Source organism: Alosa alosa, chromosome 23 (genome assembly GCF_017589495.1).
Source record: "Alosa alosa isolate M-15738 ecotype Scorff River chromosome 23, AALO_Geno_1.1, whole genome shotgun sequence".
Classification (NCBI taxonomy): domain Eukaryota; kingdom Metazoa; phylum Chordata; class Actinopteri; order Clupeiformes; family Clupeidae; genus Alosa; species Alosa alosa.
The window spans coordinates 24,463,887-24,479,079 of NC_063211.1; the positions used below are offsets into that span (position 1 = coordinate 24,463,887).

At 45.4% G+C, this 15,193-nt stretch overlaps 1 protein-coding gene across 1 annotated transcript in view; it reads right to left on the reverse strand.

Annotated features, from left to right (window-relative positions):
- Nucleotides 1–15,193, reverse strand: part of itsn1 (intersectin 1 (SH3 domain protein)) — a 50,042-nt gene that overhangs the window by 33,390 nt on the left and 1,459 nt on the right. Inside the window, 4 exon segments of the mRNA XM_048234532.1 lie at nt 78–235; nt 1,506–1,569; nt 4,069–4,164; nt 5,076–5,138. Coding sequence (XP_048090489.1) covers nt 78–235; nt 1,506–1,569; nt 4,069–4,164; nt 5,076–5,103 — 346 coding nt within the window. The 5' untranslated portion in view covers nt 5,104–5,138.

Consider the following 15,193-nt stretch of genomic DNA (forward strand, 5'->3'; position numbering starts at 1 on the left):
AGTGACAACTATGGCAGCTGTGTGTGTGTGTGTGTGTGTGTGTGTGTGTGTGTGTGTGTGTGTGTGTGTGTGTGTACCGAAGGGCGGGGGCTGGGTCATGAGAGACGGCTGCTTCATGGAGGGGGGCAGCGAGGGGGGCAGCGGGTGGCCCTGCAGCTTCAGCTTGATGAGCTTCATGGCGATGGAGAACTCGTGCATGTCCATCTTCCCATCGCTGTTCATGTCGGCCAAGGCCCTGTAGTGGCCAGAGGGGCCAAGAGATGGAGGGATAGAGAGAGGGGAGAGGGAGAGAGAGGAGAGGGAGAGAGAGAGACAGACAGACAGACAAGGTTAACATCAGGCCACTGGGTCAGGCTCTGTGGCAGGGCATTAGTGTGCCATCCCGGTGCTGTTGGCACTGGCTTTGGGTGCCGCCACCAGGCCAGGACTGGGAGTTTTCACTGTTTACATCACATGACTGGAGACTGGCTCAGGTTGGCCAAAGGTCTGCTGTGGGGTGGGGTGGGGATTAGGCTGGTTAGTATGTTGCCGGCAACAATAAGATCATGGAACAACAACGCAGGAATTTAACTGTAGATATAATGCAGATCTGGGGCTGGAAGGCAGACCAGGCAGACTGTGAGATCATCCTACTGCAACTAGTGTGGTAAACATGAGACTATTACACTGAATGCCGTCCACTGAATTTAACGTGTGCGTCAATAACACACTTATATATTGAGAAAGGGACAAGTGAATAAATGAAAGAGAAATAAAGATGAGACAGTTGAATTGATTAAACCAGTAATGACAGCACATCTAAATTCATTTGAGACGCAATGTGTCAGTGTGTGACGCAATTAATGGCAATGCCTACAATAACAGAAAAAAGTTACAATGGTACAATGTTAAATACGTCCTGGTCATACTGTTAAGAGTACAGTAATGGTGGTCATGCAGTCGCTTTACCCATTCAGAAACATCTCTATTGACATTAAGAATATACTGTGATATATGTATTGTTACTGTTTATGCTTTTGATTACCCTGTAATATCAATTTTAGGCCATAGCACCCAGCCCTATGCAGACGCGAGTTCAAATGTCCCTAGCTAACAGCTAGAAAGGCAGTCAGAAAATGGATACAAATGAGCACAGAAATGGCTTCTGTTTTGGCTACAGTGAGTCAGTGCCTGCTTGTTGTAGCGCAGGCTGGAGCTAGCCTCAGGGCAACTGAAGTAGGCCGCTTGCCTTTTTCCAAATACAAATTCCAGACTTTTTCCAGACGTTTTTTACAAACGGATTATTTGTTCCTCAACACTGCCACGTTTTGTAAGACAATTATGCGTTTCTGTTGTTGTTTTGACCTTTTTGGTTGACCAGCATTTCATGCATGTACTACTACAATGCAACACTTTCAGACTTGTTTAGACCTTCATCCAAATGCCCATGTGTTTACAATTCATAATTCTACACTTTCCCCCAACTTCCCAGCCCTGTGCGAGCACCCAGGAAGGAAGACACGTACCATATCTGGGCCAGGATCGGAGGGGGCAGGCCAGACTGGAGGAAGAAGTTCCTGGCCTGGTCACCTGAGGAAGGACACAAGCCAAGGTTCAAATGAGAGAGGACAAACACAAACACTAACAGTAAAAGGGGTGCAATGGAATCAATGCTACACAAGCTGGTGTGAGTAGATGAGAGAGAATCACAAATCACACATTCAAAAAGAGAATGAAGTAAACACAGTGGCTTTTAAAGCTGCACGGGTGAACTCTGGAAGGTTGGTTGGTGAACATTTGAGAACGAGAATAACACTTGGGTGGGAATAGCTGGTAATGTATAAGATTGTGTTTATGAACGTGTACTTACTGGCAAGAGAAAATGTGAATGTGTGTGTGTGTGTGTGGGCATGTATGAGGACTCCACAGAGGCTGAATGGGTCTCTCCAGCAGACAACAGCGTGAGTCATCTCTGAGAGCTGCTCTTTCAACCCACACAGACGCCCTTTATTCCACAGCAGCCAAAAACAGCCCCAAACTCTCGACTCCTCTCCCACCCTCCCTTAGTCCCATATGGCCGCTCACTCTCTCTCCCCCACCCACACCCACCCCACCTATCCTAGTGTCTATTCCTGTACACTTTCTACACATGCACACTCTCTCTCCCCCACCCACACCACCTATCCTAGTGTCTATTCCTGTACACTTTCTACACATGCACACTCTCATTCCATTCAGTCTTTTTACATTCATCTCCCCCATCTTTCTTTCACTCACTTTCTTGCTTTCTCTCGCTCTCTCCATCCCCTCCCTCTGTTCATCCTTCCATCTCCCTCTCTCTCTCTACTTCCTCTCATCCTCACCAGACAAAGAGGGTCTTTCTGCTGACACACAGGCCCCGGGAAACACCCCATGGACAAAAAAAGAAAACAGCCAAGTCGGGAAAACCCTCCTGGGGAGGCGGCAGCAGACATGAAGGCTGCAGGAGCAGTGACCAGCTGTTAAAGCGGTTTCAGACGCCGAGGGGCGTGGGGAGGAAGAGTGGACACATCAGAATCAGCGGATGACCCCGTGGTCCCTCGCTCTTCTTCCGTTTCAGGGTTTTCCCAAAGACACTACCTCTCTCCCCGACTCTCCTCTCCCATCCTCCCTTCCGGTCACCTCATGCTAACTCAGAAATGGGATAACCTGATGACCTTCTCACATAGTTATGAACTTCTCAGTTAGTTATGCATAACCCACTTTTGTATTAAAAGGCACAGTTTGCAACTCTGATCCAATATACTCTTTCACTAAATAACCACTAAATCAACTAAACAAGAACCTTTTGGCAGAATCAGGAACTGTGCTGTGTCTAGACTGTGTTATGCTTTTGATAACAGACTGGTGATACTTTCTGGGCTGTAAGCTCTGGTTATGAGCAGTGTCTCATTCTGGGTCCCTCCTGTTCTTCTTTTGTATGGAATGTTCAGGTCTGGTAATCCTCTGTTTATGCATCAGGATTGTCGTGTTTTAATCAGTGTATTCTTTTACCTTGAGAAGAAACAACCTTTTTTTTTTAACTCTCCTCTGATCCTATGTGAAGGTTGGGGGAAGTTTGCCGCAAGCGCGCGCGTGCGTGTGTGTGTGTGTGTGAAGGAAGAAAAACCAGAGCACACATGACAAGCGGAAGACAAAAGGGCAATGAGATTAAACTGCAATTATGGATGTCATTTCACTTCATTACTCTGAGGAAATGACAGAATCTCTCAAAAACAAGGCTGGCTCCAGAGTACATAGGGAAACAAGCGACATAACAAACAGACGCTAGTACAAGGCAACTGGGGAAGAGGTGGCGCGGGAGGAGAAGGGTTGATTTCCCACAATACTGCTGTGTCACCGTCCTCCCCTTTCATTTGTGTGAGTGCGTCGGGCGCAGCCCTGCTTTACTGCACCAGGGGGAAGTGAGAGGGCACGGATGAGGGGCGGGGGGAACGGAAGACAAGAGGAAGGAGATGGAGGAGGAACAAAGAGTAGGGGAGAGGGGGAGAAACGATGAAACAGAGAGGAAGAGGGGGAGAACTGAGGAAAGAGAGAGGGGGAGGGGGAGAAACAACGAAATAGAGAGGGAGAGAGGAAGAAACAACGAAAGAGAGAGAGAGGGGGGAGAACAGACGAGAGAGAGGGAGAGGGGGAGAAACAACGAAATAGAGAGGGAGAGGGGGAGAAACAACGAAAGAGAGAGGGGGAGAAACAACGAAAGAGAGAGGGAGAGGGGGAGAAACAACAAAAGAGAGGGAGAGGGGGAGAAACGACGAAAGAGAAAGAGAGAGAGAGAGAGAGAGAGGGGTAGAAATGCAGAGGGTGAGGCAGAGGGTGCTCCCTGATCTGTCTGTTTCAAACGTTGCATAAGCTTTCAGAAAACGTTGCAAAGACTGATGAAATGAAGGCAGAGTACGAACGGAAGGCTTCATCCGTATTGTTTTTAACACTGAGCATGAATGAGCCTTCAGAGAGAACAGGTTGCAATACAAACAGGAGGAGAGGGAGAGAGATGATGGGAGGATAAGAGGAGAAGGAGAGAAGAGTAGAAAGGAAGAAAAGTCTCACCTGTGATGAAGCCAGCAGGGGTGGGCGCGAGACTGTGGAACTGCTGGTCATGTTTGACTCGCTCGTCCACAGAGATGACCCAGGTGTCCGCACCCCCTGGGGAGAGAGAGGGCAAGTGAGAGGAGTCTCATTTTGTCACATATTAACATGAACTAAAACTGACTTGAAACTAAACATTCTAATGTCTGTGAACTCACTGTGTTGACTGGCAAAAGAAACCTGCTGCTAGCATCTCAGAGCTTTGCACTCTGCATGGTATAAATTCAGATTTGTCCAAATGACGAAGCATCACATGCACAACTTTAGGGTACATATATCAACTGATATCAGCGAGGAATATGGAACAGGACAACACACAGACACGCTTTTGTCACCTCCAAGCGAATTAATTAATTTCTTTCTCTATGGAACAATGCCACTTGACAGATGCGACGCACCTTGCAGCGCTCAAAGTTGAAAATAGTTCAACTTTTTTTTTAACACTCACTATTTTGCAATACTCATAATTGTGGAGGTGAAAAAAGTATGTGTGAGAATGTCACCTAAAAAGGGGAAAGAAACCAAATGGGAAAAGAAAGTCAGTTATAAAGAGAGAAAAATGATTTTAGGAAATAAAAAAAAAACTGGAAAGGCTTGGCACACTAAAAACACAGCTGCACAGTAAGGGGCCTGTAACCTGGTCTCACACACACTCACACACACACACACACACCTGTTGTTATGCAAGGGCATGGCAAGTGTCAGATACATGTAATGGGTGTGGATTGTACAATAGGTTTGTCACTGGAAGAATGAGTCATTTTAGTCAGAGTGGAACATAATTCAAACTTCTGCTGAGTATGTGTGTGAGTGTGTGTGTGAGTGTGAATATAGGCTTTTAGGAGAAAATAACACATGGAAGTGTGGCCCATGTCCTTGACTGGAACAGGACATACAGGTCAAATGACTTTATGCCTAACCTGTGAGTGATTCTGCATGTGAGGTGAGCGTGAGAGTGTGTGCCTTACCTCCGAAGGACGTGGGAAACTGAGCCATGTTCAGTCAGTCAGCTGTAGCTGGGCCATAGACTCCTGCCAAACAGAAAATAAACACATCACATCATTGCACCTCCTCATTTCCACCTAGCCATTACTTTTCCCACCTCTTCCTCTGCAACATATTTTTAGTCGGTCACATAAATCCTCCCCTCATTGGTAAAGACTATTTTCTTTCTCTCTCTCTCTCTGCTCTCTAACTTAACCCTACTTCTGGTTCACTCTTGTTCTACATTACCCCACGTATTTCATTCTCTCCAAGTGTCTCTGACCGTCTAAAAGGCTAGATTAAGTCAGACTGTATAATAATATCTTCAGTAACAGCTCTTTTGAGAAATATCACAATAGATGAGAACTCGCCTAATAGAGGCTTTAGCTGTAATTGGGCATATGGGCAGCATTAACACTTTTGCTCTGTGCAGGAATATATCAACAGAGCACTTCTCTGTGTGTGTGTGTGTGTGTGTGTGTGTGTGTGTGTGTGTGTGTGTGTGTGTGTGTTAGAGAAAGGAAGTACTGGAAATGGGTTTAAGACTTTATTGCAAGAGAGTTAAGAGATGCTTCCTCAGTCAGAGCCCCGGGTGGCCCCTGCGGAACAAAGTCCTGGGTCAGCAGTCAGGCTGGCCTCAGTTGACTCCGACGCCACCGTTAAAGCCTTGTTCACATATAAGGCGACTAGTGCCAAGACACTATGTAATGTAAATGTAGCTCAGAGACTGCAGGCAAAATAACCACAGGCAGGGCAAAACATTGCACGACAAAGCTAAAACAATTTCAACTTTTTGAAGTGACAAGGCGATGAGAAACACTGTATATTTAAGCAAGCCTTAAGAGAAACTGGGAGAGTAACTGAGCCACCATCTTGACTCTTGGATCAGCAGTCACGACTCCAACAACACTGGCTAAGGTCTGGGAGAGAAACCGCCAACCTCGGCCATCTTGGCTCCAAGGCTCAGGGGAAACAGTTCAGGACCACTTAGGGCCTGAGGCCTGACACTGCTTACTCTCAGTTAGAGGAACGGCTGCCAGAAGGTCTGTCTCTCCTTCGCTCCCTCTCTCACTCACACACACACACACACACACACACACACACACACACTTTCCCTGACCTGAAAACACATGCTCTTTGATTTTCACAGATGCACACACCCCAGCCTACCCTCACACACATTCACATACGGTACAGTCACCTTCCTTTACCTTCACATCCACACACACTCTCAGGTGCACTCCCTCTCTCAGTTACACAAACACACACACACACACACACACACACACTCTCACACACATTCCTGAGGTGTCTGTGTTGTCAAGGTGAGAGAGGGTCATCTCCTCCATCTGCAAATTTGCTCAGTGGCCAAACTGCAAAGCAGCCATTTGCCTCCTCCCACCTCCTCACCTCCTCTTTGATGGGTACCACACATACACACACCAGGGCTTAAAATTCATTTTTCAAAATGGGGGAATTCCCCTTAGGTTATTCATGTAGGGGATTTACACAATTTGGGGGAAGGGGGTTGATTCTGATACCAAGTCAAGAATTACATTTCAATACTCGATACTTTTAAAAAAAAAAAAAAGTGTTTGATTTTGGGGGCCCCCACCACCCTGACGTCATCAGTAATATATACTGTAGTGGGATCATTCACAACAGTGGACATCCTAGATTCTGCTTGACTCTCCACACACACACAAACACACACTGAAAATGATAGCTTATGTGATATGTTTCTATCATATATTTTTTGAATTCATATAGAGTGTATTTATTTAATAATGCATTTTTAAAGTATAGCATTTTACTAGTAATTACTATAGTAGCTAAACATATTTAGTAATTTGAATGCCTCATATTGACGCTTAACCTATAACACTTAGGCATATCTTTAATGTGGTGTGTAGGTCCAATTGAGTGCACATTGGTGATGAATAGGTGTAATTCAGTGCCTGTCACTAAGAAAATACCTGAGAGTAACTCTATGGAGTAATTAGCCCCCTTCAACCTGACGGTTTTAGGCTGTAGTCGCTAGTGAATAAAAAGTTGTGCATAGTGCGGTATGTGTATGCAAATCATTATGTTTTCTATGTCATTAGATACAATAAATGTTCAAAAAACTAACATGTCGAAGACAATCTTTCTGGGATCAAGTGTTGACGTGACCTGAGCTAGCAGGATAGTTACCAAGGAGCTCTTTCCAGATGTAAAGTTTGCCATGGTAGCGTAGCCTATTTGCGTGTATAAAGTGGTTCTCTCTCTCTCTCTCTCTCTCTCTCTCTCTCTCTCTCTCTGTCTCTCTCTCTCTGTCTCTCTCTCCGTGTGTGCGTCTGCATGAGGCTATGTTCAATTCAACTTCGTAGTTGATCAGTCCGTCAATAGCACCGCATTCCGCGCCACTTAATGATTAGGCTATATTAGCGTCATCAGACAGGCTGTAAAAGTGTATGGAATTTCTGCAGCATTATGATGAAACTAGAGTTGCGGGACTTGAACAAATTATGCTAATACCCGCGTCCCGCAGTGAAATTTAAGCCCTGCACACACATACACACACACACACACACATACACACACACATATATTATGGATGTTATATATGAGAGAGAGAAGAAAAGAGAGAAGAATGCAGGCCCCTCCTAGCCTGTAAGAAAGTGATCCAGAAGGCACAATCTGGGATCAGTTATCTGCCCAACTGTGTAAATGCTGAAACATATACACACAGATCGTCTCTCTCTCTACACACACACACACACACACACACTGAGAGGGAGACAGAGAGTGAGAGAAAGAGAGAAAGAGAGAGAGAGAGAGAGAGAGAGAGAGACCAGCAAACACCTTGAGGCGTGCTGGCCAAGTTATTTTAATCAGTGCCAGACGCTGTGAGTTTGTCTCTGTGACCCACTCCTCACCCCTCCCTGCGCCCAGTCCCACTCTCCCATGCTGGGGGGCCGGCAGGAGCCACCCCCCCCCCCCGGACCAGAGCCACAGCAGACGGGACTGGGGTGGGCGAGGTGTGTGTACAGCCGATGCAAGCTTGCTTTCTTTTAACACACATACACACACACACACACCTGAGTATTAATAACATATAAAATGTATGTTTTGTGCTTCAGCATCACAGTTTGCTTATGATTGTATAGGATGGTCTTCTATGATCATCATAATGGTGCAGTATGCCATACACTGATCAAATGCCTCACACACACACACACACACACACACACACATACACACACCAGGGCTTAAAATTCATTTTTCAAAAATGTAGGAATTTCCCTTAGGGTTATTCATGTAGGGGATTTCACACAATTTGGGGGAAGGGGGTTGATTCTGATACCAAGTCAAGAATTGCGATTTCAATACTCGACACTTCTTTAAAAAAAAGTGTTTGATTTTGGGGCCCCCACCACCCTGATCGCCATCAGTAATATATACTGTAGTGGGATCATTCACAACAGTGGACATCCTAGATTCTGCTTGACTCTTTCCACACACAAACACACACTGAAAATGATAGCTTATGTGATATGTTTCTATCATATATTTTTGAATTCATATAGAGTGTATTTATTTAATAATGCATTTTTAAAGTATAGCATTTTACTAGTAATTACTATAGTAGCTAAACATATTTAGTAATTTGAATGCCTCATATTGACGCTTAACCTATAACACTTAGGCATATCTTTAATGTGGTGTGTAGTCCAATTGAGTGCACATTGGTGATGAATAGGTGTAATTCAGTGCCTGTCACTAAGAAAATACCTGAGAGTAACTCTATGGAGTAATTAGCCCCCTTCAACCTGACGGTTTTAGGCTGTAGTCGCTAGTGAATAAAAGTTGTGCATAGTGCGGTATGTGTATGCAAATCATTATGTTTTCTATGTCATTAGATACAATAAATGTTCAAAAAACTAACGCCATCAGACAGGCTGTAAAAAGTGTATGGAATTTCTCGCATTGGCGATGGCTAGAGTTGCGGACTTGAACAAATTATGCGCCTCAACCCCGCAGTGGAAATTTAAGCCCTGCACACACACACACACACACACACACACACACACACACCTCACTAGTATGGCCTCACTCCTCCAAAGAAACACGCACATACAGCACCACACACAGTGACCTTAAACAGCCTCCATTTTAGACAGGCAGTTTTCAGTGTCAGCAGGGAGAGGGGGAAGCAGCATGGATGTTATATATGAGAGAGAGAAGAAAAGAGAGAAGAATGCAGGCCCCCTCCTAGCCTGTAAGAAAGTGATCCAGAAGGCACAATCTGGGATCAGTTATCTGCCCAGGCTGTGTAAATGCTGAAACATATACACACAGATCGTCTCTCTCCTCTACACACACACACACACACACTGACTGAGGGAGACAGAGGTGAGAGAAAGAGAGAAAGAGAGAGAGAGAGAGAGAGAGAGAGAGAGAGACCAGCAAACACCTTGAGGCGTGCTGGCCAAGTTATTTTAATCAGTGCCAGACGCTGTGAGTTTGTCTCTGTGACCCACTCTCACCCCTCCTGCGCCCAGTCCCACTCTCCCATGCTGGGGGCCGGCGGAGCCACCCCCCGGACCAGAGCCACAGCAGACGGGACTGGGGTGGGCGAGGTGTGTGTACAGCCGATGCAAGCTTGCTTTCTTTTAACACACATACACACACACACACACACACACACACACACACACACACCTGAGTATTAATAACATATAAAATGTATGTTTTGTGCTTCAGCATCACAGTTTGCTTATGATTGTATAGGATGGTCTTCTATGATCATCATAATGGTGCAGTATGCCATACACTGATCAAATGCCACACACACACACACACACACACACACACACACACACACACTCTCTTTACATGCTTCAGTTGCAAGTTGCTGGATATTCCAGTTTGCCACACTAATGTCTGATGGGATTGTCCAATCAGGACAAGGCCTTCAGGCTGGTCTGTGTGAGTAGTCTGTTCCTCTTCACTGATGACTCAACAATCTCACAATCTCTCTCTCTCTCTCTCTCTCTCTCTGTGTGTGTTGCAACACTTTCATGCAAACGACACACTCAAACTAACTTGAAGCAGAACTGGGCGTTCATCACAGCCTTGCCATTGCATTTACAAGGATATTGAGAGGGAGTGAGTGAGACAGGGAGAGAGAAAGAAAGAATGAAAGAGAGGGAGAGGGTGTGTGTGGGTGTGTGTGTGTGTGTGTGTGTGTGTGTGTGTGTGTGTGTGTGTGTGGGAGGGGGGGTCTATTGAAAGGGCGGTGGACGTAATGCTGTATTTCGCCAACTGACCTACTTTCTAAAACCCCAACACTTTCAGATTCTAATGAGATTTTTTTTACCCGGCTCTGGACAATAAACTTCGTTAGCCCAAAAATGCGAAGGGAGCCGCTTGGATCTAAACAGAGAGGAAATAAAAAAGAAACAAAGGGAGTGGGGGAGAAAGAGGGGGCATGTACAGAAAGAGAGGGGGGAGACGATCAATGGGCTGACAGGAAATCAAGTTTAAGTTTCAGCCTCGGGGACAAACGACAGCGCATGGCTAGGAGGGTTTGGCTTGCACAATCTGAGAATGACACAGAGAGCGAGAACGAGAGGGGGGGTAGAGAGGGGAGGAGGAAGAGGGTGAAACAGAGATAGTGTTTGCTATCGATTGTGAAAGAGAGAAGCAGAAAGAGTTCTGGAAGAAAGAGGGAAAGGGGGAGGGAGGGGAAAACGATGGGGTGAATTTGAATAAAGAAGGGGGCAAGAAAGAAAGCAGGAAAGAATGGATGAATTAATGAATTAATTAATGATGAGACAGAGGGAGAGACAGAGTGTTCTGTTGAGAAAGAGGAATTAAGTCATACGGTTTGGGAAACTCAGACGAGATTTGGTGTGATGTCATAACACAGCAATGCAGCTATTGGGCGAGGCTTCCTCACCAGGTCAGGTCAACTAGGCTGAGCTAAGGCCGAAACCCCGGACTACTGCTCACTTCATCTTCTCTAAGTCCGAGTTCTGCTCCCTTCTCCTCCAAAAATAAAAACGGCCATTTCAAATACTGCCATGTTTCGTTCATATCCGGAAGCTTTCGGAAATCAAGTAAAAGACGGATTGAATAGGACTGCATATTTTCAATTAATGTTGAGAATAAATGAGCCTTCAAACAATGTCATGACAATGTCAAAATCTCAGTGGCGAAGTTCATGTTTTTGGTCATTTGGTCAATATCAAAATCCCTTTGGCAGATTGTCGTCGTGAGATGTGCAAAGTTGATGTTTTTGGACTTGGCTGAGGAGGTGGTTTTGTCGAGTGTGTCTAAGCTGAGCGTGACTTCACACCACAACGTGAACACAGCAAAGGTAGAGCGTCCATGTGAAATATTCCTGGCTTGTTGGAGGGGGGAGGAGTGTCCAAGTGGAGAGGAATAAAGCGTGGGGTCCTCGCATCAGTCAGAATTCCTCACAGTTTAATTGACAGAAACTCTTCCTACTCCAACTCTTTCTTCCTTTCTTCCATTCATTCATTCACTCACTCGCTCTCTCTTTCTCCCTTCTCCACAGAAGGGGTCCAGCATTACCCTGCTGTTTTATGCACCAGTTCCTTCTTTGTCTGCCACACTGGCGCACGAAAAGGGTGATGGGGTGTGTGTTTGAGTGTGTAGCTGGGCTCTGCATCCCTGAGACGTGCTGTGCTATACTATACTAAAGAATTATTCCTCCCAGTCAGTGTCAGTCACCGGGACTGAACCATTCCAAGTTCCAACCAGAATTCTACTTTAACTGGACATGGCAGCCAGAAGACTGCAGAACCTTCCAAATAAGAACCAAAGGCGTAATTACTTCACAGCTCTACAGTGAAACTAGGCTACTAGATGGACAAGACACGGAGCTGTTTGTAGCCATAAGAGAGGACCTGCCTCACTGACACGTCCTTCGCTTTGAGTTGTGGGCTTGAACTTTGACCGGGCGCAATGTTAGCTTTTCTGTTATTCCCCTGCTGAAGTGCAGCTGTAAAACGCAAACAGTTTGGAAATGAGTGCAGGTCACTCACCCGCATGCACATACTCACACCTAAATTTGAGCACAAGCCTCTGCTGTCGCATGTATAAAAACAACTGCTATTGAAAACCTTGTGAAACTCTGTAAGTGTCATGTGTGGGTAAGAGATGGTGTCGGTTTGGAGTATTCATGCATGTCTATGGTGATGGTGTTGTGAGTGTATTATGAACTGGGCAAACACTTCTGTGTGTGTGTGTGTGTGTGTGTGTGCACTACTAGTGGTAACTCATTTTCCAAATAATGTGTGTGTGTGTGTGTGTGTGTGTTGGTGGCTGCTGATTCTGTGTGTTTTGCGAGCGAATGTCAGGCAACAGATCTGGCAGCAGCCCACGCGTACTGGAGTCTTAGTGCAGTGCAGAGATGGAGGATTATCTGTGGCCAGGGACAAAAAGCAGAAAGCAAGCTTAGGCCAGATGTGTGTGTGTGTGTGTGTGTGTGTGTGTGTGTGTGTGTGTGTGATTAGGCAGATGTGTCTGTAAATGTATGTGTGTGTATCTGTTTGTGGGGTGTGTATGTGTGTGTGTTTGTGTATATGTGAGTGAGGCTATGTTAAGCTCAAGGTAAGGCCAAAAGGTGAATGTGATTATGAATGTGCAGCCTGACACTGATACGATCTCAAAACAGTAAACCAACAGACCATTGGCTGCTCTGCAAATACTGCAAGCTGGAGTAACACGCTGTGCCAGGTGGACATTAGGCTGTCACTTCACTCCCAAAGCACCAGCTCAGGGTTAGTCTGACTGAACACACAGCAAACAGACTGATATGTGCCAACACACCCCTGATCATCCTTCAAAGCCTTCAGCCAAGAGGATCCAATATGTCACTCCATTCCTACTCTTGCTCTGTTGGCCAAGACACGGCGGTTCCACACTGTTCCTCCTCCATGTTCTGTCTGGTTCTTGTTGGAGATTGTGTTCTCCGCTCAGCACTAAGCATTCCAGCAGAGCTCTGGGGCGCCATTCAGAGCTCTCATTAACCTAAATTCACTTGGTAGGCTTTGGTGCCTGCGCTTCCTCACAGTACAGTGCAAAACCTGACAGCTGCATTCTCTCTCACTCTTTGTAGCTTACTCACCTAATTACACACTGGGAAGAACAGAGGAAATTACAGCACAAGCCTCACACAGCAATCAGCATTGTGTAACAATCAAATATTCAAAGAGGCATTTCAAAGCTGATGTCAAAAACTAGCATGGTAAGTACGCAGCTAATACAGCACACATGTCTTGCAACACTGGCAGCAACAGCATCGTTGGCACTTTGAAAACAGCATGCTAACTAATGTGTGTGTAACTGATGTGATGTTGCTTTGGCAACATTTAGCTGTTGTGTTTTCAGAGCACAAAACTACATAGTAAACAGCCTTGGTGAATATGTGTTCTTCTCTCCTTCACATCACAGCATCCAAATTAACTGTGTGTAATAAAAAGCTAGTGACCACCCAAACCATACATATATAAACTTAGAAACATAAACTTGAGCAAGGTTGATGAGCGGCTGGGTGGCTATCTTACAGCTGGTGTGATATTGTTTACGTTTGGGTGTAGGCCCAGCAAGCTGCTTTGAAACCGTTAAGGTCACTGAAGGGTTTGCCTGCTTGCATCAAAACATCAAAGATATTGTAAAAACAGCTTAATTATGCCTGATTCTTGATTGAGCAGATAGTCCATCTGTGTACTCTAACATTCTGCTGGACGTGTTAGCCACTCTCAGTACTTCAAAAGAGTGACGCACGTCAGGGAGGGTAGAGGACACGGCCCACTCTTTTATCTCAACTGGAGAGAGCTGTCAGATGATGAACATTAGGGATGAAGACAGTGCTGAGTGGTCATCGGGAGGGTGTGTGTGTGTGTGTGTGTGTGTGTAAGAAAGAGAGAGACAAGCGATCAGGTGATGACGAGAGAATGAAGCTCAGTACAGCAGACAAGTGCAAAGGGTTATAAATAGCTCCCACTTCACTCACTCATTCTCACACACACTTCATCCAATCAAAGGTGCCCCACAGCATACATGCACACATACACACAGCAGCATTCCTAGCAAGCAGTTAGTATATGAGATCAGAACATAAAATGAGCAAAATTGCCACTCAATACGATCAAATGAAATGAAAGAATATCTCATCTATGACAACTTCTACAACATTTATGATTTCTTACTCTTTCTCTCTCTCACACACACACATACAAGCACACACAGAGGAAACAGTGGCAGACTGTATTCGACTTGGGCAAGCTGCCATTCAGACACTTGATACCAAACGGATTACTAGAAGATTCTTAAAGATGCACCCTCAAGTGGGCACACACAGATTAATTTCCCCAAGGACACATTCAAAAAGGCTGTCAGCAAAACATTCAGGAAGATCACATCAAAATGATATGCAAACATTGTCACATACTTAAAACATACACATGCTCTGTTGTGGTGTTTTCATTGTGCTGCAGTCCTGGTGGCAAGACAGAGGTGCACTTTGAGTTAAACCGTGGAGTCGTGTTTCATAAGTGTGTGAGAGAGAGGATGCGAGAGAAAGAGGGATTATAAAGCAGTGGGGGTCCACATGAATCAGATGGTTGGCTGGCTGACTGATCATTACAAGCATGCGGAGGCAGATACAAACTGTCCCTGTGCTGTGCTGTGGGGTCCTGATGCAAGTTACACAAGCGTTTGTCGACAGCTATTCTGAAGGGAGCAGGACCTTCATGCCTTGCATTGAAGTTCTGGAAGTGTTACAAGGCTGCTTGAAGGTTATCGTCACTGCGCAGTCAGAAGAGTGGGGAGAGAGGTCACTCAACTGAACCAAGCCGTATTTAAACTGTCTGCACAAGAGTTGTCAACACCTAACACATAAATGTACTATACTTGTTCCAAAAACCTGCAGAAATTTAGCCCCTTACTAAACTACCCGTTACCACCAAAAAGAAAGTAAAAGTCATTGCACCAATCTATGCGTTAACGTCTCTTCTTCAATCACGAGAACGAGAGAGGTCAGTCTCTTAATTCGACAATGACATTGGGTCCTGACCGACAGATTGCA